Source organism: Oscarella lobularis, chromosome 1, assembly GCF_947507565.1.
Source record: "Oscarella lobularis chromosome 1, ooOscLobu1.1, whole genome shotgun sequence".
Taxonomy (NCBI): Eukaryota; Metazoa; Porifera; class Homoscleromorpha; order Homosclerophorida; family Oscarellidae; genus Oscarella; species Oscarella lobularis.
Window position 1 is genome coordinate 1,837,137 of NC_089175.1, and position 23,301 is coordinate 1,860,437.

Sequence of the window (23,301 nt, forward strand, 5' to 3'; positions counted from 1 at the left end):
TCATGCGAAGTGTATTATGCACTCGTACGAAGATTCTAAAGCAAGTTGATTGGGTGCTTGCTCTTCAAGCACCGTCTTGTGAGGCAGAGAGCGGTGATTCAGTCTCGGGGCCTCTTTTCGTACTGAACAGTGATTTCGTACACGCGACGACGGCCGTAACTAACTGAAGCCAGAGGGTGATCCCTAAATTCACTACTGCAAATTGCTGATGAACGAGTTTATTCGGACAGGGTACAGTACTCAGCGACCGAACGTGCTAGCTATAGACCACGAAAAGCGGCCTAATATCCGTGGCTAGACGCGGTTTTACATTTGACGGCGGCGTCTTGATAATGATCGCACGTCTCTTTGTTGCGTACCCGGCGTGGCCGCACTTGTCGACCGACTTCTCCCTGAATGAACTTGGTCGATCCACACAATTCCAGATCGAACCGGGCCAGTAGGAAATGACTGTCGTTTCCGCGCCGAAACCAAAGCCCAGTTGGCGACACACGACGTTGCCGTTGGAGTTTCCCAAACAGCCGACCGCACACCGTTCCCCAGACTCCGTGTGGTAGACTTCAACTCGGCCTCCGACGAGACGAACGCTGAAGGGGAAAATGAAAGCGTTTTACGTTTGTTCTCCGTCAATATCAAAGGCTTACCTTTTTTCCTTTCTGTAGCTGGTGTTGCCCGGAACGTTCTTGGCTGCACGGTGAAAGATACAGCATCTTCACCGAGCAGACAATGGAGCTCGCAAGAAGGAAACGAAGACCGAACATCATTACTAAAGGAAGGGATCACGTGCATGGAGACTAAGCTCAGTCGACTGCTGTGGTAATACAGGGAAAGCTGAATTCAACACCGTGTTGGTTACGAGAAGAACTGCTTAAACTTTCGACTCACGACGCTTTGAACACGTTATCTCTGAGTATCAGTATTGGATAGCGTAGAAGCACAAGAAACTGTCAAGTAAGAACGCAGTAGTTGTCCTGTGTCCGTCATTTTGCTGTATCTCGCAAGATGGCGTGAATTAACCCAGGTGCCGTCAACTGACGCGCAGAATAACAGTGACGATAACCTTCAGATATCTGCTAGGTCCTATTTCTCTCGACAACCTCGCGACGACAAGAGTTGCCCATTGAGTTGTAATATTCACTATTAGCCTACGTTTTCTTAGATGCTTCAAGTACATACCGGTACCTCTCTTTTGCAGAAAAACGAAACAAAGCATGTCGTCTTCATCTCTCATTGAACGTAAATCGCAAATCGTTGTCGCTTCATCACTTGAGTGGATCAAGTGCAAGTGCAAGGAGACAGACGTCTTTGCAACCGAGGCCTAATCTAGTAGTCATCTGTTTAAAGGCATGTGAGAATCTGACAGCGTGCTTGGCTTTCCACTCATCAGCTTTAGGGAAGGCTGAAGACCGAAGTACGTCTTGTGAACTCAGCAGCAACGTTTGGCGTTGCCAACAGAGAGCATCGCAGCAACTGCTAGTAAGAACGTCATAGTAGTACAATACCCCCGCCTGTTCACTTCGCCCAAGTTTGAATTTATAATGCTTTTTGGCGGCAGGTCTTCACGTACGCCTGTGACAGAATTTCTTGGTTAAGGCTTTTATTATGAAACTTATGAAAAGCCTACAGTACAAACGCTAAACAAGACTAAACGATTTGATCGGGCAGGGTACCACCTCAGCGATCCCAGCGACGAGATTGTACTAGAAGCGGTTTTGCATTTGACGACGGCGTTGTATGGTGATCGCACGTCGGTTTTCCGTACCCGCGGCGTGGCGGCGTGGCGGCGCGACGTCTCATTGACAACGCACTAAATTCCATCGTGCCGCACGATGTCAGAACCGGATCCGTAGAACGTCAATCGAGTGCACGTCGTTTCCGCTCCGAGACCGAAGCTTGTTGGCTGGTGTGCTACTGACTCTCTTCTGATACAACATGAAAGGCGAAAGGAAACACAGAAATGTCGTGCATGCAACTACAAGATAACTCAACTCACTAGCTAATTGCTAATAAGCGAGTTCATTCGGGCAGGGAGCGACTTCAGCGAATCGCCGTTTTGCATTTGACGGCGGCGTCTTCATAATGATTGCACGTATTTGCTCCGTACTCGGAGTGGCGGCACTTGTCGAGCGACTGCTCATTTCCAACGCACTGAACTTGATCGAGCCACACAATGCCAGAACCGGGTCCGTAGGAAACGGCGGTCGTTTCCGCGCCGAGACCAAAGCCCAGTTGGCGACACACGACGTCGCCGTCGGATTTTTCCCACGATCGACCGCACACCGTTCCCCAGACTCCGCAGTGGTACACTTCGACTCGGCCTTCACTTTTTCCTGAACCTCCGACGAGACGAACAGCTGAAGGAAAAAAATGTAAGTGTAAGCGTTTTACGTTAGTTCTCCGGCGATATCAAAAGCTTACTTTTTTGACAAGATACGTAGAATCGATCTGAAGGGTTTGTGCAATAGGAACGTCCCCACTGAACGCCCGTGGAGCAATCTATTTCCTTTTTGTAGCTGGTAAGACAAGATGGATTCGCTGCTTGCAAAGGCTGCAATGGGGAGCCGGATCTTCGGTAGCTGCGCGGGAAAGACGGACCATAACCGGCGGCTTCGCACGCCGTTGAGCGCTGACGATTTCCCCACGAATTCGCGCCGCACACGACACCCCATGTTTTTTGAGTTGGATTGTACACCTGAAGATAGCCGTTGGAACGGCCACTGGTTGACAATCGGACGCCTAAGGTGAAAAATTGTAAAATGTTTTTTGGATTAATATTGCCTTCTAACTCACCGGGACTGCACTGAACTTGGGCGTACGCGTAGTTGGAGCAATAGCCGTTTCGGCGAAATGAACGGGCCCAGTTGTTATAAGAAAATGACTGAACCGGAGTCACTTTACTGTACGAGCAGTCTTGAAGAAGACTTTCTGTTCCTCGGCAGTGAAAGTTCGTCAGCAGATTACTGCTGTATTGGTACTTATACTTGGGAGAATCTACGGCTTTTCCTCCTGAATATCCGAGTTGTCTACAAACGACGGCAGCGTTTGTGTCACTCCATCCGGCGTCGCAGATCGAATACCAAGCGCCGTCGGTGAGCACTTCGATTCGGCCTTCAAATTCATTTGGACCAGACGCGAAACGAACTCCCGGCGTCGCTCGTCGACGAACGCATTCTGTCATTTGAGCCGGGGAAAGAAGATCGCTGAGAAAGAAACATTGGATATCGTTCGCTTCCGTTTGAAGATCTTGACTTGACGACAGGTTGCGGCGAAGTGCGGAAACGGTGGCTGACGGAAGAAGGCTTTTCCTTTCGTCGTACGTGTAACCAAGAGCGGTAACTTTGAGCAAATTGATTGGGCGATTCCAGGTCGATTGGGGCAAGAGCTGAGTCGTTGTTTCGGGATAGGTGAGACTCAGATGATTCATAGTTGAGTTCAAGGTGTACCCATCTCCTGATGATGGATAGTTGTTTGGCCCGTCACCGTGTCTCTTTTGCCAATCGTACCAGAGACGATCAATAAAGCTGTGGTGCTATGAAAGAACTCTTATAAAAGAAATTTGGTTGTTGATGGACTGAATCTTACGAAGTAAAAGACTGGATCAAGTGGCGATAAGGGTGATCTCATATCTGATTTACCAAACTTCGAATGAAGACTATTGTGTCTGTTGCCGCCACTTTCTGTTTTCTTTCTAAATTCATCGTACGAGCTGAGGTTTTGATCTTCGTCAAGCTGCGACTGAGACTCTTGAGCTTCATAGAAATCCCCCATGTTTCGGGTTATGCATTGTGACGGATCTGAATGCCATTCGGATGTGTTGAAGTAACCTGTGTTAACGCAGTTGTCAGGTGGGTCGCCGTTTTGTGCTCCACCGAGAGGTTTCCAGATTTTTGACTCGTTGATCTTTTCTCCCGCCCAATTCCAGTAAGGAAGGCGAAGAGCATCATCGTTGCGAGCAATTTGTATAGCTCTTTCTAACATAGTCAGAAATGCGCGGTGCCAAGGAAAAAAGCCAGGATTACTAAGAAAACGAGACGCTTTAGTCATGAAAACGGGGCTAATTTCCTGTGTACCCGTGCGCGCCTGTTCTGAAAGCTGCACAATGAAGGGCAGCTAATTCGTTAATAGCACCGTTCTTTTTCAGGATTTTGAATCCTTCAATTATTGACATCCAGTCGTCAGGTCGGTTGTTTGCCATGTCAATCAAATTGCACCGAACCTCTACGAGAGAAGACATTGCTAAATTTACGCCACATGCAGTCAAATGTCGCGAACTTACTGGATCCGAACTCTTGAGCAATGTTCCTCATATCGTTGAAATCGTCGACAGCGAGAACGTATTCTCTGTCACCATTCTTTGGCGTGGCTATATTGATCAACTCTCGCTGATCGGAGGCAAATCGAAAATTTGCCGGTCCCATGACAAAAACTGTTGCCTTGTCGCTTTCCTTCAGCACGTCAGCGGCTGTCTCGGGATTCCCGCCTTCAGTCGAGCCTCCGTTGGTTACAACAAAAACTACTTTATCGGCTCCAGATCGAGCTCCTTTGCTGGCATCATTAATTAGTGAGTGAGCTAAGGTGAGAGCTCCTTTTATGTTCCTCGATTCACCTCCGATGTACGGAATTGAATCGACGGCCGATTTGAGGTTTGCTCGAGGTGTAGAGTAAACTGAGATGTCGTCAAAATCGAATTCAATTGTTGTTTGACTGGACGTCGAGAATGTGATGACAGCAACCCTGACGGAGCAGCGGCATCCTATGGTCAACGCGTGATCTATCGTAAGAGCGACGAAGGACTTCTGCTTCGAGAAGTCGTCTCTTGAAATGCTGCCAGAGTTGTCCATGACGAAAAGGAGATCAACGTTCGTCACGCCGTCGCTTTCCGTTAGTTCGTCACTGAAGGAATTCGAGTGTGCGGCGAAAATGGAGAAGAAGGCGTTTCTTAGTTTCGCTGCATTTTTCGAAGAGGCTTGGGAATTTGACACTGAGCAGCACGCACAGGTGCACAGGAGAATGATAAAACACCGAAGTTTTGTCATTGAACTCGAGGGAGGGTATGATGTGAAATTGGCACGACTTTGTATATGACCACTCTGGCCTTTAGATCATCCTGCGTTGGAGTGACGATACTCTAAGGAGCAGATAACAACAGCTTCTAAGAATCTGGTTTTCTAGACGTCCTTTTTCCGATAATATGGTATACAAATAGGATATAGGACATTAGGGTGTGTAGGACGTAGTGCGTACATATAGGATATTACGGTGTGTAGGATTACCTTTCTTAGTGGGAGAATACGCGTAACGCATCCTCAGGAAGATCCAAATAGAAAATTCTAACCCTATTCGGTGTTGACGTTATAGATTTTGCTGGTTGAAAAGGAAACGGACAGACTCTGACCGCCTTCACAAGGTGAAGATCTGATAGGAATTTGGCGAATGCTTGGCGCGTCTAAGGTTCTAAATTGTATATACTAGTGCCGCAGACGAATCTATACATCGTCGACGTTTGACGTGATGGAACCAACATAACTGAAGCGACGGAAATTGAATAGGCAAGTCATACAGTACTGTAAATCCTCGCTTATCTGGACACCCGTGTACAAAAAGACCCACTCATCCATCCACCCACCCACAGTAGGAAGGTTGATTTTCTTGAGGATTATCTGACAAAGAAGAGGAATTATTTCCATGTGAATTCAGACGAGGATGACCCGTACGTGCATTGGAGACTGGCTGCCAAAGGAAGTTGCGAGGCCATGCAAGCGGAAGAGGTTGTTTGAATATGAGTGAGAAGAATCGTGATTTTGTTCGTTTGTTTTGTAGATTTTATTTGTTGTTTTTAGATTTTGTTTGTTGTTTGTAGAGTCGTTTATTTGCTCGTTACTAGCGTAAAAAATTCGGCTCCGCCCTACGCATTCTACATGTACCCCGGATTAACGAAGAGAAGTGTATTATGCGTACAGTACGAGGATTCTAAAGCAAGTTGATGGGCTTTCTATGCGTGCTTGATCTTCAAACACCGTCTTGTGAGGCAGACAGCGGTGATTCAGTCGCGGGGCCTCTTTTCGTACAGAACAGTAATTTCGTTGACGCCGTAACTAAAAAAATTCGTACACGCCGTAACTAAAATGAAGCCAAAAGTTGACCCCTAAATTCACTACTGCTAATTGCTGATGAATGAGTTTATGCGGACAGGGTGTAGACCTGACGTACGTTCGCCGTAGAACGTCGATCGAGTGTACGTCGTTTCCGCTCCGAGACCGAAGCTCGTTGGCTGGTGTGCTACTGACTCTCTTCTGATACAACATCAAAGGTGAAAGGAAACACAGAAATGTCCTGCATGCAACTACAAGGTGACTCAACTCAACTAGCTAATTGCTGATAAGCGAGTTCATTTGGGCAGGGAGCGACTTCAGCGAATCGCCGTTTTGCATTTGACGGCGGCGTCTTCATAATGATTGCACGTATTTGTTCCGTACCCGGCGTGGCGGCACTTGTCGAGTGACTGCTCATTTCCAACGCACTGAACTTGATCGAGCCACACAATGCCAGAACCGGGTCCATAGGAAATGGCGGTCGTTTCCGCGCCGAGATAAAAACCCAGTTGGCGACACACGACGTCGCCGTCGAATTTTTCCCACGATCGACCGCACACCGTTCCCCAGACTCCGCTGTGGTAGACTTCGACTCGGCCTTCACTTTTTCCTGAACCTCCGACGAGACGAACAGCTGAAGGAAAAAAATGTAAGCGTTTTACGTTAGTTCTCCGGCGATATCAAAAGCTTACCTTTTTGACAAGATACGTAGAATCGATCTGAAGGGTTTGTGCAATAGAAACGTCCCCACTGAACGCCCGTGGAGCAATCTATTTCCTTTTTGTAGCTGGTAAGACAAGATGGATTCGCTGCTTGCAAAGGCTGCAATGAGGGGCCGGATCTTCGGTAGCTGCGCGGTAAAGACGGACCATAACCGGCGGCTTCGCACGCCGTTGAGCGCTGACGATTTCCCCACGAATTCGCGCCGCACACGACACCCCATGTTTTTTGAGTTGGATTGTACACCTGAAGATAGCCGTTGGAACGACCACTGGTTGACAATCGGACGCCTAAGGTGAAAATTATAAAATTTTCTTTCGATTAATATTGCCTTCTGACTCACTGGGACTGCACTGAACTTGGGCGTACGCGTAGTTGGAGCAATAGCCGTTTCGGCGAAATGAACGAGCCCAGTTGTTATAAGAAAACGACTGAACCGGAGTCACTTTACTGTACGAGCAGTCTTGAAGAAGACTTTCTGTTCCTCGGCAGTGAAAGTTCGTCAGCAGATTACTGCTGTATTGGTACTTATACTTGGGAGAATCTACGGCTTTTCCTCCTGAATATCCGAGTTGTCTACAAACGACGGCAGCGTTTGTGTCACTCCATCCGGCGTCGCAGATCGAATACCAAGCGCCGTCGGTGAGCACTTCGATTCGGCCTTCAAATTCATTTGGACCAGACGCGAAACGGACTCCCGGCGTTGCTCTTCGACGAACGCATTCTGTCATTTGAGCCGGGGAAAGAAGATCGCTGAGAAAGAAACATTGGATATCATTCGCTTCCGTTTGGAGAACTTGACTTGACGACAGGTTGGTGGCTGACGGATGAAAAGTAGGAGGTTGCCCGTTTTGTTGAAGAAGGCTTTTCCTTTCGTCGTACGTGTAACCAAGAGCGGTAACTTTAAGCAAATTGATTGGGCGATTCCAGGTCGGTTGGGGCAGGAGCGGAGTCGTTGTTTCGGGATAGGTGAGACTCAGATACTTCATTGTTGAGTTCAGAGTATACTTACCTTCAAATGATGGATAGTTGTTTGGCCCGTCACCGTGTCTCTTTTGCCAATCGTACCAGAGACGATCAAGGAAGCAGTGGTGCTATGAAGAAACTCTTATAAGAGAAATTTGGTTGTCGATGAACTGAATCTTACGAAGTAAAAGACTGGATCACGTGGCGATTTCGTACTTGCCATATCACCGCCGACCGCTCCATGAAGATTATTGTGTTTACTTTCTGTTGGCGGTCTAAATTTAGTGTACAAGCTGAGTTTTTGATCTTCGTCAAGCTGCGACTGAGACGCTTGCTCGGAGCCAATCATGTTTCGTTGTATGCATTCTGACGGGTCTGAATGCCATTCAGATTTATTGAAGTGACCTGTGTTAACGCAGTAGTCAGGTGGGTCGCCGTTTTGTGCTCCACCGAGAGGTATCCAGATTTTTGAATCGTTGATCTTTTCTCCCGCCCAATTCCAGTAAGGAAGGCGAAGAGCATCATCGTTGCGAGCAATTTGTATAGCTCTTTCTAACATAGTCAGAAATGCGCGGTGCCAAGGAAAAAGGCCAGGATCACTAAGAAAACGAGACGTTTTGGTCAAGAAAACGGAGGCGAATTCCCTGAGTACCGGTGCGCCCCTTGGTCAAAACCGTCCGAATGAAGAGCAGCTAATTCGTTAATAACGCCGTTCTTTTTCAGGATTTTGAATCCTTCAATTATTGACATCCAGTCCTCGCGTCTGTTGTTTGCCATGTCAATCAAATTGCATCGAGCCTCTACGAGAGAAGATGTTGCTAAATTTACGCCACATGCAGTCTAATGTCACGAACTTACTGGGTCCGAACTCGTGAGCAATGTTTCTCATATCGTTGAAATCGTCGACAGCGAGAACGTATTCTCTGTCACCATTCTTTGGCGTGGCTATATTGATCAACTCTCGCTGATCGGAGGCAAATCGAAAATTTGCCGGTCCCATGACAAAAACTGTTGCCTTGTCGCTTTCCTTCAGCACGTCAGCGGCTGTCTCGGGATTCCCGCCTTCAGTCGAGCCTCCGTTGGTTACAACAAAAACTACTTTATCGGCTCCAGATCGAGCTCCTTTGCTGGCATCATTAATTAGTGAGTGAGCTAAGGCGAGAGCTCCTTTTATGTTCCTCGATTCACCTCCGATGTACGGAATTGAATCGACGGCCGATTTGAGGTTTGCTCGAGGTGTAGAGTAAACTGAGATGTCGTCAAAATCGAATTCAATTGTTGTTTGACTGGACGTCGAGAATGTGATGACAGCAACCCTGACGGAGCAGCGGCATCCTATGGTCAACGCGTGATCTATCGTAAGAGCGACGAAGGACTTCTGCTTCGAGAAGTCGTCTCTTGAAATGCTGCCAGAGTTGTCCATGACGAAAAGGAGATCAACGTTCGTCACGCCGTCGCTTTCCGTTAGTTCGTCACTGAAGGAATTCGAGTGTGCGGCGAAAATGGAGAAGAAGGCGTTTCTTAGTTTCGCTGCATTTTTCGAAGAGGCTTGGGAATTTGACACTGAGCAGCACGCACAGGTGCACAGGAGAATGATAAAACACCGAAGTTTTGTCATTGAACTCGAAGGAGGGTATGATGGATCTGAAATTGGTACGAATTTATATATGGCCACTCTGGCCTTTAGATAACATCATCCTGCGTTGGAGTGAAGATACTCTAAGAAGCAGATAACAGCTTCTAAGAATTTTCTAGACGCCCTTTTTCGATAATAAGGTATACAAATAGGATATAGGACATTAGGGTGTGTAGGACGTAGTACAGAATATTACGGTGTGTAGGATTACCCTTTCCAAGTGGCGGTTACAATGCGCGGAGGAAGTTTCAAATAGAAATTCTTTTGTGCAAATGAGGATTCTAGAGAGAAAATCGTAGACTTAGGTATGCAAATGAGGATATAGGACATTAGGGTGTGTAGGACGTATAGGATATTACGGTGTGTAGGATTACCTTTTCTAAGTGGGAGAATACGCGTGACGCATCCTCAGGAAGTTTCAAATAGAAAATTCTTTTGTGCAAATGCAGATTGATTCTAGAGAGAATCCGTGGTGACGTCTTGGCACTCAATCCTTTGGCTGTGAACGCTTCTACTCGTGATCATACTTTCTATTCTACACCAGACCCTATTCGGTGTTGCTGGTTGAAGAGGAAACGGACAGACTCTGACCGCCTTCACAAGTGATCGGAATTTGGCAAATGCTTGGCGCGTCCAAGGTTTTTTTAAGACGAAACAAATTGCACACTAGTGCCGCAGACGAGTCTATACATCGTCGTCGACGTTTGACGTGATGGAACCAACATAACTGAAGCGACGGAAATTGAATAGGCAAGTCACACAGTAGGTAAATCCTCGCTTATCCGGACACCCGTGTACAAACTCCACTCGCAAAGACCCACCCACAGTACGGTCGCTTGAAATCCCGGCAGTATCGAATCGACGAGATCACGTTCCGTTATGTTTGAACTGAACGTGCCCTCGTTGGTGGGACCACTGAAGACGGAGAAATGACATCGTCTCGAGGTGGTCTATTTATCCGATTTCAAGCTATTCTAGAAACGTCCAATGAGCCCAATCAAGAGTAAAAGTGTCGCGACGAACCTGAGAGGCGAAACGCGATGACGTACGGGTCTTCGTCTCCGAAGTCCGTCCCCATCTCGGATCGTGAACCAAATTGGCGAGAGGACCCCCGATGCCTATGAGACACACATTGCTCGCGTCCAAATAGCCGAGCGCATATCGTCTCGCATTCAACGCTCTCGCCTCGTCCGCCGTCGCCTTGGTAATGCGTCGCGCCAGCGTCACGTCGAACGACGCCGCCTGAGCGATGGCGTGCGGAAAGATGGTCACGTACGAAGCGAGACGCGTCTGCATGGAATAGTGCGACATGTCGTAGTCGTCGGCGACGCCGTGAATGCACGTCTGATCCCACCAGAACGAGGGGATGCCAAGATCGAGTATGGGAGCGGCGTAGATGGCGCTCAATTGGACGATTTGATCGTCGAGCGAAACGCGTCCGGCGAGATCGGCGACGCGTTCGGCGAGATCGGCGACGCGTTCGGCGAGCGGGAGCGACGCGTTGCAGAAGGGGAGCGATCGCGACGGCGAATTTTCGTCGCACGATCGTGACGATGTCGACGTGCCGTCTAGACAGAAAATGTCGTGCGTTTCGAACGTCTCGTTGCTCGTGTAGTTCCAGCGACTGAGCGACACGCATTTGGAGTCGTCGCATTTTCTGAGAGAAACTTGGGCTCCTGTTGTGAAGCTGTCTGCTTGGAGTACGAAGGTGGTGTCGTTCGCGAGCGCCAATAGGGAAGTCGTGTTGGAGTATTTCCACTCTTGCACGAAAGCGGTCGAGTCGTTTCTGCAATCGGCGGCAACGACGAGATTTTTGTCTTGCACCGACGCTCCGTAGTGTCCTCTCAGGACGACAGCGGTCAAGCATCGAGAGTCATCGGCTGCCGGTCGCACTGTGCCGTCGTCGTGCAGTCGCCAGTGTTGGCCGGGACGTGCTTGGCCGCACGGTGAAAGGTACAGTGTCTTTACTGAACCAAGAAGGAGGAAGCATGCAAGAATGGAATGAAAAGCAAAGGACATAGCTAGAGGAATGGATCACGTGCACGACGACTCTACAATCGCCTAATAATCTGGTAAGTTATTAGAAGACCGAAGAATCGATGGCTCTTCTTCCCAAAACTCTGAGCTGTCTTCAAACGATGGCAGCGTAAATTCCATTAGGAAGGCTCCTCCTATTTAGTAAGTTTGTTAGGGCTAGTGGACGTGATTGGTGGATTGTATTTTTTTCTGTCACCACACCCAGAGGAAGTTTAAGTTGCTATTCATTTAGGCTCTGTTATCGGTGTTTCTTTGGCCCGTCTCGACTCACTTTTCCATTCCAAGACGAAGCGCAGACTGCACGCTCAGCTTCCATATGCATCAGGGAAGGCCGAAACGTGCCATCGAGTGTTTTGGTAACGTACAGCGCTGCTCCTTTGTGTCTGCGCAGATCTTGCTTTTTTTAGTTCTCAGGCCTACCTGTAGTCTACTCCTGAAGTCCTTCTTGTTGGAAAACTAGCTGTACGCGAAAAGACGCTTGTTGTGCTGCTGACTCTTTTCTAATACAACGTCAAAGGTGAAAGGAAACACAGAAATTTCGTGCAATAACAACTAGAAGGTGACTCAACTCAACTAGCTAATGCATGATGAACGAGTTTATTCGGGCAGGGAACTTCAGCGATGCTAGAAACGACGTGCTAGACGCCGTTTTGCAATTGACGGCGGCGTCTTGATAATGATCGCACGTCGATGTTCCGTACCCGGCATGGCGGCACTTGTCGAGCGACTTCTCATTTCCAACGCACTGAACTTGATCGAGCCACACAATGCCCGAACCGGGTCCGTAGGAAATGGCCGTCGTTTCTGCTCCGAGACTGAAGCCCAGTTGACGACACACGACGTCGCCGTCGGATTTTCCCCACCACCGACCGCACACTGTTCCCCAGACTCCGTTGTGGTAGACTTCAACTCGGCCTCCGTTTCTTCCTGAACCTCCGACGAGACGAACAGCTGAAGGAGAAAATGTAAGCGTTTTACGTTTGTTCTCGGACGATATCAAAGGCTTACCTTTTTGACAAGATACGTAGAATCGATCTGAACGGCTCGTGCAATATGAACGTCCCCACTGAACGCCCGTGGAGCAATCTATTTCCTTTCTGTAGCTGGTAAGGCACGATGGATACGCTGCTTGCAAAGGCTGCAATTGGACGCCGGAGCTTCGGTAGCTGCGGGGGTAAGACGGACCATAACCGGCGGCTTCGCACGCCGTTGAGCGCTGGCGATTTCCCCACGAATTTGCGCCGCACACGGCACCCCATATTTTTTTAGTTGGATTGTACACCTGAAGATAGCCGTTGGAACGACCACTGGTTGACAATCGGACGCCTAAGGTGCGAAATTAGAAACTGTTCTTTTGATTAGCAATTGCCTTCTGACTCACCTGGACTGCACTGAACTTGAGCGTACGCGTAGTTGGAGCAATAGCCATTTCGGCGAAATGAACGGTACCAGGAAAATGACCGAATCGGAGTCACTTTACTGTACGAGCAGTCTTGAAGAAGAGTTTCTGTTCCTCGGCAGTGAAAATTTGTCAGCAGATTACTGCTGTATTGGTACTTCCACTTGGGAGAATCTACGGCCTTTCCTCCTGAATATCCGAGCTGTCTACAAACGACGGCAGCGTCTGCATCGCTCCATCCGGCGTCGCAGATTGAATACCACGCACCGTTTATTAGAACCTCGACTCGGCCTTCAAATTGGTTTGGGCCGGATGCAAGGCGGACTCCTGGCGTTGCTCGCCGGCGAACACATTCCGTCAGTTGAGATGGAGATAGGCGATCGCTGAGAAACGAACACTGGGTATTCGCTTTCATTTGGAGAACTTGACTGGGCGACATTTTGCGTCGAAGCAGCATTGCTGAACGAAGTGCCGAGACAGTCGTTGACGGTCGATAGACAGATCCTATTGATGTTATTACGCCACGTCGGCGCCGGTCGTTTTTTTGAATAATGGTCTTGCTTTCTTTGTCGTACGTGTAACCGAGATCGTTAACATTGAGCAAATCAACCGGGCGATTCAAGGGCTGATCAGAATGGGGCAAGAGCGGAGTCGTTGTTCCGGGATAGTCGAGATTTAGGTGCATCATGTGTGAGTACAGAGTGTACCCGTTTCCTGATGATGGATAGTTGTTAGGTCCTTCACCGTGCTGCTTTTGCCAATCATACCAAAGACGGTCGATAAAGCAGTGGTGCTATAAGAGAAAGATCATGATAAAGATAAATTACTTTGTTGCTGTTGTCTTACAAAGTAAAAGATTGGATCAAGTGGTGCTGTGAAGCCATTTGCCATATGCGATCCGGTTCCGAATTTTCCGTGTAAATGGTTGTGTCGATCAGGTCCACTTTCTGTTTTACTTCTGAAATTTTCGTACGAGTCAGTTCCTTCTCTATCTTTGTCAAGCTCTGACTGAGACGCTTGAGGTGCGGTTAGTAACCCCGTGTTGAAATTTCTCTTTATGCATTCTGACGGGTCTGGATGCCAGTCAGATTTTTTGAAATGACCTGTATTAACGCAGAACGCGTTGTTTGCATCGCCGTTCTGTTGTCCGCCGAGATGTTCCCAAATTTTCGACGTTACGGGACTTTCCCCTGCCCAATTCCAGTAAGGAAGACGAAGAGCGTCGTCGTTGAGAGCAATTTGTAGAGCTCTTTCTATCATAGACAGAAAGGCGCGGTGCCAAGGAAGAAAACCAGCGCTTCTAAGAAAAGATTTGGTCAAAGAACTAAAGTGATTGGTTATATAGTACCCGTGCGCGTAGCCTTCTGTCCAGGTCTCCATGTGAAGGCCGTTCATCTTATTGATAACACCGTTTTTTTTTAGGATTTTAAATCCTTCAATTATCAACTTCCAGTCTTCAGGGCGATTTTTTGCCATGTCGATCAAATTGCATCGAGCCTCTACGAGAGAAGACGCGGCTGCACTGCGGTTGAAGCTAATATGATTGACTTACTGGATCCGAACTCTTCAGCAATGCCACTCATGTCGTCAAAATCGTCAACAACCAGAACGTATTCTCTATCACTGTTCTTCGGTGTGGCTATATTGATCAATTCTTGCTGACTGTAGACAGACTGAAAATTCGCCACTCCCATGGCAAAAACTGTTGCCTTGTCCGTTCCCTTCAACACGTCAGCAGCCGGCTTGGGATTTCCGCCCTGATTAGACCACCCGTCGGTTAGAACAAAAACGACCTTATTAGCTCCATATCGAGCTCCTTTGCTGAAATCATTTAGGAGCGAGTGAGCTAAGGTGAGAGCTCCTTTAGTGTTTGTTGCGCTACCTCCGACGTATGAAATTGAATTCACAGCCGATTTGAGGTTTGCTCGAGGTGTGGAGCCAGTTGAATAGTCATCGAAATCAAACTCTATTTTTGTTTGACTAGACGTAGCATACGTGATGGCGGCCACTCTTGTGGAGCATTTACATCCTATGGTCAATGCGTGGTCTATCATCAGTGCAACAAAAGACTTCTGCTTTAAAAAGTTGTCTGCAGAAATACTGCCAGAGTTGTCCATGACAAAGAGAAGATCGACGTTCGTCACGCCGCCGTTTGCCGTTGGTCCGTAAATAAACGCAATCGAGCGGGGTGCAGCGAAGATGGGAAAGAAGGCGTTTCTTAGTTTCACTGCAGAGATTCGGAAGTTTTCTGCTGAGCCGTACGCACAGGCGCACAGAAAAACGATGAAACAGTGCAGTTTCTTCATTTGCAGTCGAAGGAGAATTGAAGAAGTAATCAGGTGTGAAGTCGGCACTACGATTTATAGTGCGGTCGGCCTGGTTTTAGACACGGGGTTCTTCCTCGGGGTAAGGCTTTCACGGCGCCGGCTTTTAATTAGTAAGTTGTTTGTAAGTTTAGGCAAAATGAGTTTGGCGAAGTGTCCAAGATGCTCTTGTCAAACACATCTTGCGCGCATTTCTAATGCGTTCTCCATTTAGTACATTTATGCAAAATGATGAGCAAGTTGGTCTGCGAAGTTACAGATTTGCACGTGTCTCAGCGATCTAATATCGCAAGAAGCCAACCACACCTTGCGCGTTTCTTCCCTAATGCTCCTCGCATATGTGTGCAAGACGTGTTTGTTGATGCGCAAGATGCGTCTTATGCACATTGATTCGCAGTTTGTCTATTCCCAGCTTTGTCACTTCCGGTCTGCATACGCACATCGCCGAGAATCCGTGGTCAATGCTGCAGCGTAGCACTACACTGTACTCTCAGATGGCCCATTTGCATGCTGCTGCTGCAAGTATTCAATCTGACAGGCAGCGCGCTCAGCTGGACCGACGAGACGAACAGCTGAAGGAGAGAAAGTAAGCTTTTGTTCACCCCACTTAGGTACCTTTCTGACAAGATATGTAGAGTCGATCTGAGCGGTTCTTGCATTTCGAACGCCCCCACTGAACACCTGTTGAGCAATTGACTTCTTTTCTGAAGCTAGTAAGACACGTTGGGCATGTCGCTTGCGAAGGAGGCACTAGGAAGTTTGATAGGCTTGTCATTAGAGTGAACGGTCGGACCGAGGGCCGTCTTAGTACAGTGCACTTTATTAGAGAACGTCACTCTGAACCCTAATTCTGCAGAATATGAAATCTCCCAGGGCGTCTTGCATGGGTGAAACGTGCGCACGCAACGAATCTACGATGCAACACAGCAGCATTCGGTATACTGAGATCTAGCTAGCCTAAACCACTTCAATAAACTACAGAGAGGCAAGCAGTCAGTAGTACATGCACACAAAAACAATCTTCATATGTACTATTCACTCGTTGCCTCCGGTTTGATCTTGAAACGCTTCAATAATATCATCTTCTTCCATTTCCAACTAGTAGGGAAAAAAATAAATCATGATTCATCTAATAAATATGTAGGTATAGATACCTTGGCAGGTGTATCGTCTTCTGCGATGCGCCTCCCGTCGAACGTAAATCGCAGAGTGTTTCTTTGTACGCCCTGAAGTCGTAAACGATTTGACCAATTAATTACCAGGGGTAATTATTTATTGCATAGGGGTCCTAGTGCTCACCTGTCTATCGCAGAATGCCTGCATGAGTTTTTTGAAGGACGTGTGCTTCTTAATTTTAAAGTGAACCGTACATGCTCCATTCTGCGCGAGGAAAAATCATTTTTTCACACGTTTTTGCGGCGGGGATTCGCCGCGAAGAACGCCAAACCTGGCCGACGACTTTTAGATTAATGTGCTCTTGAATGTCGTGTTTGACGTCAGGCTAGGAAAGTGTATAAGAGAGAAGTCATTGGAGGCGGAAAGAGTTTTGTACCTTTACGTCCGCCATTTTCGTTAGCCTTAGCGTGCGGTACGGCGAAGAATTTTTTGGCTTCTAGCCCAAGCGACGTCGCTAACGAGCATTCAATCGCGCAGTGAACATGTTATAATGCTTCAGAAGCGACTCAAGAAGTAAGAAAACGAAAAAAAGACGCGTGGACCAATAGAATGACGTCGTAAAAACAAGGGGGCGATGTGCGAGACGCTTTGCGGGGCGAAAGGAAGTAAGAATCGGAGCTCAACTGGAAGACAAAACCTCCGGCCAACAAAAAATCCCGTCCGATCCAAAGAACCAAGGCGCGTTTGACCACGTGCCTTGATATGATCTCTTTTACCCCTACTTTGGCTGCTGCAGCTGACCGAGTCGGCGAAGAATTTCTTCAGATCCGGTTTATGAACGGCTTCTGCGACGTCGAGAAATGACAGCATTGCTAATAGAGCAGCATCCCATTCTTTCTCGTATATTGAAGCAACACGTATACATGCACATTCTCCTAAAACCTATAGCAAAAGGCAAGCCAGCTGGCAAAGTCAGTCGACGGTCAAAAAGCCGCCTAACACGAATCGAAAGTGGCGTGGCAAACCGGGCATTGTTTCGGTTTAGCAATCAAACAGTAGATTCCTAGACCGATGAGCCCACACAGAAAACACATCAGAATAGCTATGGGCGAACAGTGACTTTCGAGAACGCCGCGTTGGCAAGTAGGACACAAATCGGATCCAGCGACGACCACTTGAGTCGGCGGGATTCCCTGCGGTTGTCCAACCACGACCGTCGTCGTCGACGTGCCGCTTGACGCCGTTTGATGCGGATATGGCGGAGCTAAAGAATAACAAGACCGCGGTGGGGGTACATATAGGCTCTGTGCTGAAGGTACGTTGGTCTTGACTGAAGGCGCCAGGAGGTGCGCTGGGCGATTCAGTAGGTAGCAAGGGTTTCTCTGCCTCTGCCATGATGCGGTGAAAGAACACCAGGATGTGGGGTCCGTTGTGAAAACACGGGAGGAAGTTTATGAAACTGATAGAGCCAGTAGATACTCCCACTGCGATGCACGTTATCTCGCTTCGTACGGCTCATTAACCTATAAGCCGATCTTCGTGGAGGCTCTGATTCATTTCTCCACGCTCAGCGATTGTGCTGTGAGTCTGTGTTTGATCGAGCCACACAGATTCTGGGAGGGAGCAGAAAACGAAGTACTGTCGTTCTAGATTTCAGCGTGAATTCCTTGATTTAATTGCCAAAGACATTAAAAACTACTTCAATTTTCACGTTGACGATTGTCTCAACTAACTGTATTAATAAGCCTGCAATACTAGAAACTACTTCAATTCTCACGCTGATGACTTCACTGTATTAATTAGCCTGCGATTTGTCTTAGATGCGCTTCTATAGTAACACCTTCAGTATCTTCTTCCTGTTCCATTTCCAGCTAGTAGAAAAAAATTAAATTATTAAATGATTAAAATAATTAGTGACGTATGTACATTGGCTGGTGTATCGTTTTCTGCAATGCGTCTTCCATCGAAAAGAAATCGTAAAGTGTTTCGTTGTATTCCCTGAAATCGACATTACGGGCGGCCGTCGTACGTCTCGCTTTATGCCTACCTGTCTATCGCTAAATGCAAGCATGAGTTTTTTGAAAGAAGCGGTTTTTCTCATTTTGAAATGCACTTCCGTACATGGACCATTCTGCCGAGAAACAATTTCTGAACATGAGATTCGCTAGCTACGAAGACGCCGAACCTCGAAGGTGACTATTAGATTAATGTGGTCATCAGTTTCGGATTTAACGTCAGGCTAGGAAGTATATGTATACGAGAAAACCGTAAAACGGGTGAAAAGGCACCTTGGCGCCGTCCGCCATTTCGTTGTCTTAGCGCGCGGCACTGCGCACTCTTTCTCACTTTCTCAGCAGAGTCCCTAAAGTACTGAAGCTATCTGAAGCGAATCGAACGATGACGACGTACTGGAAATCGCAACCGAAGCGTATGTGCGACGTGTGCAAATGCTGGATGGCCGACAATCGCGCGGTAAGTACAGTAGAAGCGCTCTCTCAAAAACGACGTCGCTGACGAGCATTCAGAGCATAGATTTCCACGAACGCGGCAATCGACATCGAATGATGGTTCAGAAGCGACTCAAGGAAGTAAGAGAAACGATAAAAACGCGAAGGAATCCAACAGAACCGGTTCCGTAGGCGCGAGAAAAGGGACGCGAGAAACAAGAGGCGATGCGAGACGCTTCGGAGACGTTGAGAGAGATGGAGAGGGTAAGCTTAGTGTAGGAAATAATTGCGGGACAATGGAGAGGGATTGATTCGTTCAGGCTGCAATTCAATCGTACATTGCTAATGACATGGGCGACGAAACAAAGTCATTCTCTGGCATGCCAACGAGAAAGCGACCGTTGGGTCAGAGAATTTTTACTTGGGGAGAAAATTTTTGATTATTCGTTCTAGGAGGGTTTGAGTCGTTGCCACCGCCGCCACCGACTCGTCCGAGAGATTTTACTGCCTATCAGAAGCAGTTTATTCAGTTTAAGTTGATGCAGCAGCAGCAGGAACAGGAAAAGGAGAAGAGGACGAAGGAAGGAGAAGATCAGTCTCAGTCTGGGCCTCCGACTGCCTCTACTTTGGAATGGCTGGCCGGCGTTAGTCCAGAAGGCTACACATACTATTACAATACGAAAACTGGTGGTGGGTACTTGTGCGTGTCTCTGTGCATTTCCTTTAGTGGAATATTTTAAGTGTCTTCGTGGGAGAAGCCGGAAGGGTTCAGTGAGGAACAGCAAACAAATGTTCCTGAGGAAAAGTAGGGTAGATAAACTGTTTGTTAGCTGAGGTCTAGAAATGCTTTGTCTTAGTCAAACGAATGAGTCGGCTGATCTGTCACAAGAACAGAGCAAGGAAGACGAGAAGGATAAATTGAAAGAAGAGAAAAGGGAAGAAGAGGAGGAGGAAGAAGAAGAGAGTCCTGCTGCGGAGGAATTGCTGACATCCAAGTGTGGTCCTTACGGTGCTTGGCAAGTCGTCAACACAGCGTAAGCGTTGAGTATCTCTCTCTCGCCAAAAGAAATGACTTTCATTTGAAGGCCCCAGACTGACGTGCAGCTTGCAGCTTGGAAGTCTCATAATCAGCCAAAGAGCGAACAGCGCAGCACGTGGAAGTCGGTCAACATTCTGTAAGGCACGATGTCTGCTTGAAGAAGTGCTTCGATATTTGGCGTTTTAGAGCGAAAACGAGTAACCTCATATCTTCTGGCGTCCCCAACGAAGGAGAGGAAGACTCAGAGATCAAAGTGAAGGAGGAGGAAGAGGAGGAAGAAATATCTAACAAAGAAGTAGAAGAAACCGAAGTAGAAGCCGCCATCGACGAAGAAGAAATAGAAGAAAGAGTCACGTTTGCTGAAAAATCATTCCCATCAGACACTTGCTCTGTCGTGAAGTTGGAGCCTGGTCAGGGAACGGCCTTTAAAAAGCGAAAATTGAATTCAAGAAAAGGTAATTTTCGACGAACCGACAAAAGCCTTTGACGTCAGATTTATCAAATTAAAGTAGCGCGCGTTAGTCTGTGTCTAGAACGACGGAGAAATGCACGTAGTCGTCCCGTCGAAGAGCGTATGTTGTCCGCGAGGTTATTTAGAAGCGATTCTGACGATTGACGTAGCTGTTCGACGCATTTCGAGAAAGCGGCGAACCGAAACTCCTTTTCGGCTTCTTCGCGGCATCGTCGAATAAAACAATCGTACTCGGACGCACAGCATTGGACGAAAGTGCAAGAAAACACTTCGCTCACGGTAAAGCGCGAGGGATCCGCGTCGGGGGCCCCGCCTCATCGTACCGAAAAAAAAAATGCGCTCGGAAGGTGGAATTGAACCACTCTGACGCTAGTCAGCTACAGGTTTGAAGCCTGCACCCCGGACCACCGAAGCTCATCCGAGCAAATAATAATAGCACTCAGCTCTTATATCCAGTTGAGCGCGTGCTCCGGGGGAAAGATTGTAGGTTGTTGGACCAAAAAGTGTCGGGAAATTTAGTTTGGGTTGTAGTAGATGGATTTCTCGTAGGAATTGAACCGATTGGGGCGTGTCTTTTCGACGCGGAGTGCGTTGAAGTCGAGATTCAGAAGCGGGCTGTTGATCTAATCAGAGACGTACGTAGTGTTATGGTATATTGGCTATTGTGATTATTTGCGTAGTGTTCTTTTCTTCCTAGTGTGATTGTCATTGTGGCGTGTTCAAAAACGGCGGAGAATGTTAAAGTGTACAGTTTTGACGCAAAAACGAAATCAATTTCTCAAGCTGAACTAACGGAAGAAAATATTTCGAACGAAGTGGCTACATTTCGAATATCGGCTCAGTTTCCTGTTATTCTACCTCAAAAAGCGTTGAATTCTCACCGAGGTTCAAAGAGAAATTTTCTCTATAAACGTTCAATTGAAATATTTATTTATTAGTGAGTCTAGAAGCGGAGAGACTCGAGAGAGGGCTTCGAGATACGAACACCGCTTTCTTCTTTCCATCCTTCGACTTTCTCCTGTTGGAGGACACGTGTTTCGGGGATGCAAAAATAACGCCAAGTACAACGATCCAAGAACTAATAAGAACGCAAAAGAAAGGCCACAATACAGACGTCAGAGTAAACTACTTGAAGATGTTTATCGCAATCATTAGCGCGAGACTCTTTAGGATATTATTGATGTCTCTTATTTAACCAAAGCCTCTCTGCCGAATGATGATGATGAGAAGCTTCCATGTCCATCTGTCACTATCAGCAAGAGTGCGCGTTGGGGGGAAAAACTATGAGAAGGGCTATATGCTCATTGCTCTCTTTAGCTTGTGAAGATTATCTTCGATTGGACCTTTGTGTTGATGCTCTCGCGTCGTCTCACGTGTCCTCTGAAGTTTCTTCCTTGTTTTCGCTGTTGAGAAAATGCTTGAGCAAAGGAATAGAAAATTTGCTATCTGACGTGAAAGCGTCGATTGAAGTGCGTGTACCAAACTGACTCCAATCTTTGACGCATACCTAAAATTAATTGTTTTTGTATAGTCTGGCTCACCGTACGTTCCAAAGTCGTGGCACTTTAGACCGCCTCAAATACATCATACCATATCAGTGTCTTATCCTCAGAGGTTTTTCTCTGGGGAAGAAGCACAAGAATCCAATCTCGGTAGGCTGGTGTGCGTGATATTGCATATAATTTTATTGACTTGTTCAATTAAAGAATCCGTCCGACGACGAGTGCACCAAATGTTCTGTTTACCATGTGACAGGCCGTTGTTTAGGACTGTCAATGCGTTGACTTTTGAAAAGGAGATATTCGGTAAGAATTTTTACTTCAAGTTCTTGAGAAATGTAGACGTAGCAGCTGCAATTACTGTAGATGGTCACATTGTAAATCCTCACATTGGCCTACTTTCAGGAGGTAATTTAGTAATAATAGAATTAGTATTTCCAAAGCCAGAGACTTGCAGTGAAAGAGGGAACACTATCGCTCGTTCAAGGAAATTACTCCTATTATCATTACCTTCAGGACAAATTCGACGACAACGTAAGGAAAAGCCATAAAACGTCTTTTTAAATCTGTATACTATGTATTGGACTAGGGCTGGGGATGCGCGTACAGATCACTGCAGACTATTTGCTCGTGGTTCAAACACCAGGGATACGCAAATAGAGGCGTTCCAACGCACAGAGAAATTCAAGAGGTACAGGATCGAACGGATTGACGCTACTCTGTGCTACTTAATTAATCGATAGACTCTCGTGTCCGTTGGAGACAAAGAAGCCAAGTTCATTGGTTCAAAGCAGTGGATTGGATCATTCGAAGTGGGAACGTGTTTGGACACGCTGTTTGGAGTAAGCGAACCGTACGTGATAATATGACCCCACGTGCACGTCGTTCTTTTTTTGAAAAATAGGTCACGTTTAAAATTATGAGTTTGAACCAGGGAGCTGAACTCGAGAACCGAGGTCGCGAACTTCGCATGCATTTCCAAGTGCACGGCACTCCTGTGATGATCGGAGGAGGCGTGTTGGCTCACACCATATTGGGAGTTGATTATAGCGACCAAACCGGGCAAATAAAGTGGAGCAATAATTTCATCACAAACGAAATAAGCGTGTATTCCTCCTTTGCAGATTTCTCGTTCTCGATCCTCACTATACAGGAGTAGACGACGTCAAAGCCATTCAAAAAGGAGTACGTAGATTTGTGAAATGGTTTCTGCGTGGGCGACGTAATAACCCTGTATCTTCGCAGGGTTGGTGCGCGTGGAAGGACGTGACGTTCTGGAATAAATACGTAGGATCTCTTGTGATATGACGTCACTCTCCCTAATTCTTCCTATTTTCAGGACCGATACAATCTTTGCTTGCCGCAGAGACCAAAGGTCATCTAGGTAGGAGCGTCAGTGCCACGCTGATCGAAGCATATTAATTCTGTCGATGAGACGATTGCATTAAATGGCAAGGAGTGCGATTCCTACAGTCTAGACGAGATAATTGATCCATGAAGGGGCTGACAGTAGAGAAAACCGCACTTGCGTAAATAAAGCGGATAGGCGGTTAT

At 47.2% G+C, this 23,301-nt stretch overlaps 7 protein-coding genes, 2 long non-coding RNA genes and 1 other non-coding gene across 14 annotated transcripts; 3 read left to right on the forward strand and 7 right to left on the reverse strand.

Annotated features, from left to right (window-relative positions):
* The first annotated feature begins 2 nt into the window (after window positions 1-2).
* On the forward strand, window positions 3-5,878 carry LOC136199222 (uncharacterized). 2 transcript variants are annotated; one of them, XR_010673003.1, is made up of 8 exons: window positions 3-176; window positions 231-1,127; window positions 1,196-1,476; window positions 1,556-2,369; window positions 2,431-5,051; window positions 5,102-5,194; window positions 5,359-5,407; window positions 5,473-5,878. It is a non-coding gene; the product is annotated as an uncharacterized lncRNA (long non-coding RNA). The 2 variants fall into 2 exon arrangements; XR_010673002.1 differs by having other exon boundaries at window positions 231-1,476.
* On the reverse strand, window positions 1,639-5,099 carry LOC136199176 (uncharacterized). Its single transcript, XM_065989332.1, has 6 exons — window positions 4,277-5,099; window positions 4,071-4,218; window positions 3,583-4,018; window positions 2,791-3,529; window positions 2,419-2,736; window positions 1,639-2,354 (listed from the first exon to the last, which is right to left on the reverse strand). Exons 1-6 carry the CDS (start codon window positions 5,034-5,036, stop codon window positions 2,038-2,040), a joined length of 2,718 nt encoding a protein of 905 aa, XP_065845404.1. The 5' UTR covers window positions 5,037-5,099; the 3' UTR covers window positions 1,639-2,037.
* Window positions 5,879-6,250: 372 nt separating the features above from the next.
* On the reverse strand, window positions 6,251-10,356 carry LOC136199187 (uncharacterized). The gene is made up of 7 exons (XM_065989343.1): window positions 9,789-10,356; window positions 8,637-9,695; window positions 8,431-8,578; window positions 7,960-8,377; window positions 7,156-7,906; window positions 6,785-7,102; window positions 6,251-6,726 (listed from the first exon to the last, which is right to left on the reverse strand). The coding sequence occupies exons 2-7, from the start codon at window positions 9,394-9,396 to the stop codon at window positions 6,410-6,412; spliced, it is 2,712 nt and encodes a 903-aa protein (XP_065845415.1). The 5' UTR covers window positions 9,397-9,695; window positions 9,789-10,356; the 3' UTR covers window positions 6,251-6,409.
* A 1,672-nt stretch (window positions 10,357-12,028) lies between these two features.
* On the reverse strand, window positions 12,029-15,237 carry LOC136198334 (uncharacterized). Its single transcript, XM_065988250.1, has 6 exons — window positions 14,403-15,237; window positions 14,199-14,349; window positions 13,697-14,150; window positions 12,833-13,643; window positions 12,460-12,777; window positions 12,029-12,402 (listed from the first exon to the last, which is right to left on the reverse strand). Exons 1-6 carry the CDS (start codon window positions 15,154-15,156, stop codon window positions 12,029-12,031), a joined length of 2,862 nt encoding a protein of 953 aa, XP_065844322.1. The 5' UTR covers window positions 15,157-15,237.
* An 849-nt stretch (window positions 15,238-16,086) lies between these two features.
* Window positions 16,087-16,769, reverse strand: LOC136199207 (small ubiquitin-related modifier 2-like). Its single transcript, XM_065989366.1, has 5 exons — window positions 16,727-16,769; window positions 16,622-16,675; window positions 16,474-16,554; window positions 16,329-16,400; window positions 16,087-16,272 (listed from the first exon to the last, which is right to left on the reverse strand). Exons 1-5 carry the CDS (start codon window positions 16,739-16,741, stop codon window positions 16,210-16,212), a joined length of 285 nt encoding a protein of 94 aa, XP_065845438.1. The 5' UTR covers window positions 16,742-16,769; the 3' UTR covers window positions 16,087-16,209.
* Window positions 16,770-17,166: 397 nt separating this feature from the next.
* LOC136199216 (uncharacterized) lies at window positions 17,167-17,790 on the reverse strand. Its single transcript, XR_010673001.1, has 2 exons — window positions 17,610-17,790; window positions 17,167-17,554 (listed from the first exon to the last, which is right to left on the reverse strand). It is a non-coding gene; the product is annotated as an uncharacterized lncRNA (long non-coding RNA).
* A 149-nt stretch (window positions 17,791-17,939) lies between these two features.
* On the reverse strand, window positions 17,940-18,601 carry LOC136199197 (small ubiquitin-related modifier 2-A-like). Its single transcript, XM_065989355.1, has 5 exons — window positions 18,579-18,601; window positions 18,476-18,529; window positions 18,338-18,421; window positions 18,217-18,288; window positions 17,940-18,161 (listed from the first exon to the last, which is right to left on the reverse strand). Exons 1-5 carry the CDS (start codon window positions 18,594-18,596, stop codon window positions 18,090-18,092), a joined length of 300 nt encoding a protein of 99 aa, XP_065845427.1. The 5' UTR covers window positions 18,597-18,601; the 3' UTR covers window positions 17,940-18,089.
* Window positions 18,602-18,624: 23 nt separating this feature from the next.
* LOC136199258 (WW domain-binding protein 4-like) lies at window positions 18,625-20,297 on the forward strand. 2 transcript variants are annotated; one of them, XM_065989434.1, is made up of 9 exons: window positions 18,625-18,762; window positions 18,816-18,878; window positions 18,930-19,001; window positions 19,058-19,142; window positions 19,191-19,427; window positions 19,479-19,542; window positions 19,595-19,771; window positions 19,823-19,912; window positions 19,963-20,297. In XM_065989434.1, exons 1-9 carry the CDS (start codon window positions 18,688-18,690, stop codon window positions 20,261-20,263), a joined length of 1,164 nt encoding a protein of 387 aa, XP_065845506.1. In that variant the 5' UTR covers window positions 18,625-18,687; the 3' UTR covers window positions 20,264-20,297. The 2 variants fall into 2 exon arrangements, with proteins under 2 accessions (XP_065845506.1, XP_065845513.1); XM_065989441.1 differs by having other exon boundaries at window positions 18,666-18,762; window positions 18,823-18,878.
* On the forward strand, window positions 20,290-23,294 carry LOC136199228 (ufm1-specific protease 2-like). Of its 3 annotated transcripts, none has more exons than XM_065989415.1 (17): window positions 20,290-20,348; window positions 20,398-20,527; window positions 20,798-20,883; window positions 20,929-21,133; window positions 21,196-21,368; window positions 21,419-21,509; window positions 21,566-21,717; window positions 21,780-21,900; window positions 21,955-22,053; window positions 22,114-22,155; window positions 22,205-22,281; window positions 22,337-22,438; window positions 22,491-22,589; window positions 22,652-22,818; window positions 22,872-22,932; window positions 22,993-23,034; window positions 23,087-23,294. In XM_065989415.1, exons 1-17 carry the CDS (start codon window positions 20,322-20,324, stop codon window positions 23,129-23,131), a joined length of 1,719 nt encoding a protein of 572 aa, XP_065845487.1. In that variant the 5' UTR covers window positions 20,290-20,321; the 3' UTR covers window positions 23,132-23,294. The 3 variants fall into 3 exon arrangements, with proteins under 3 accessions (XP_065845487.1, XP_065845472.1, XP_065845480.1); XM_065989400.1 differs by having other exon boundaries at window positions 21,187-21,368; window positions 23,087-23,292; XM_065989408.1 differs by having other exon boundaries at window positions 21,187-21,362; window positions 23,087-23,292.
* On the reverse strand, window positions 20,586-20,672 carry Trnastop-uca (transfer RNA opal suppressor (anticodon UCA)). The gene has a single exon. It is a non-coding gene; the product is annotated as a tRNA-Sec (tRNA).
* Window positions 23,295-23,301: the final 7 nt, after the last annotated feature.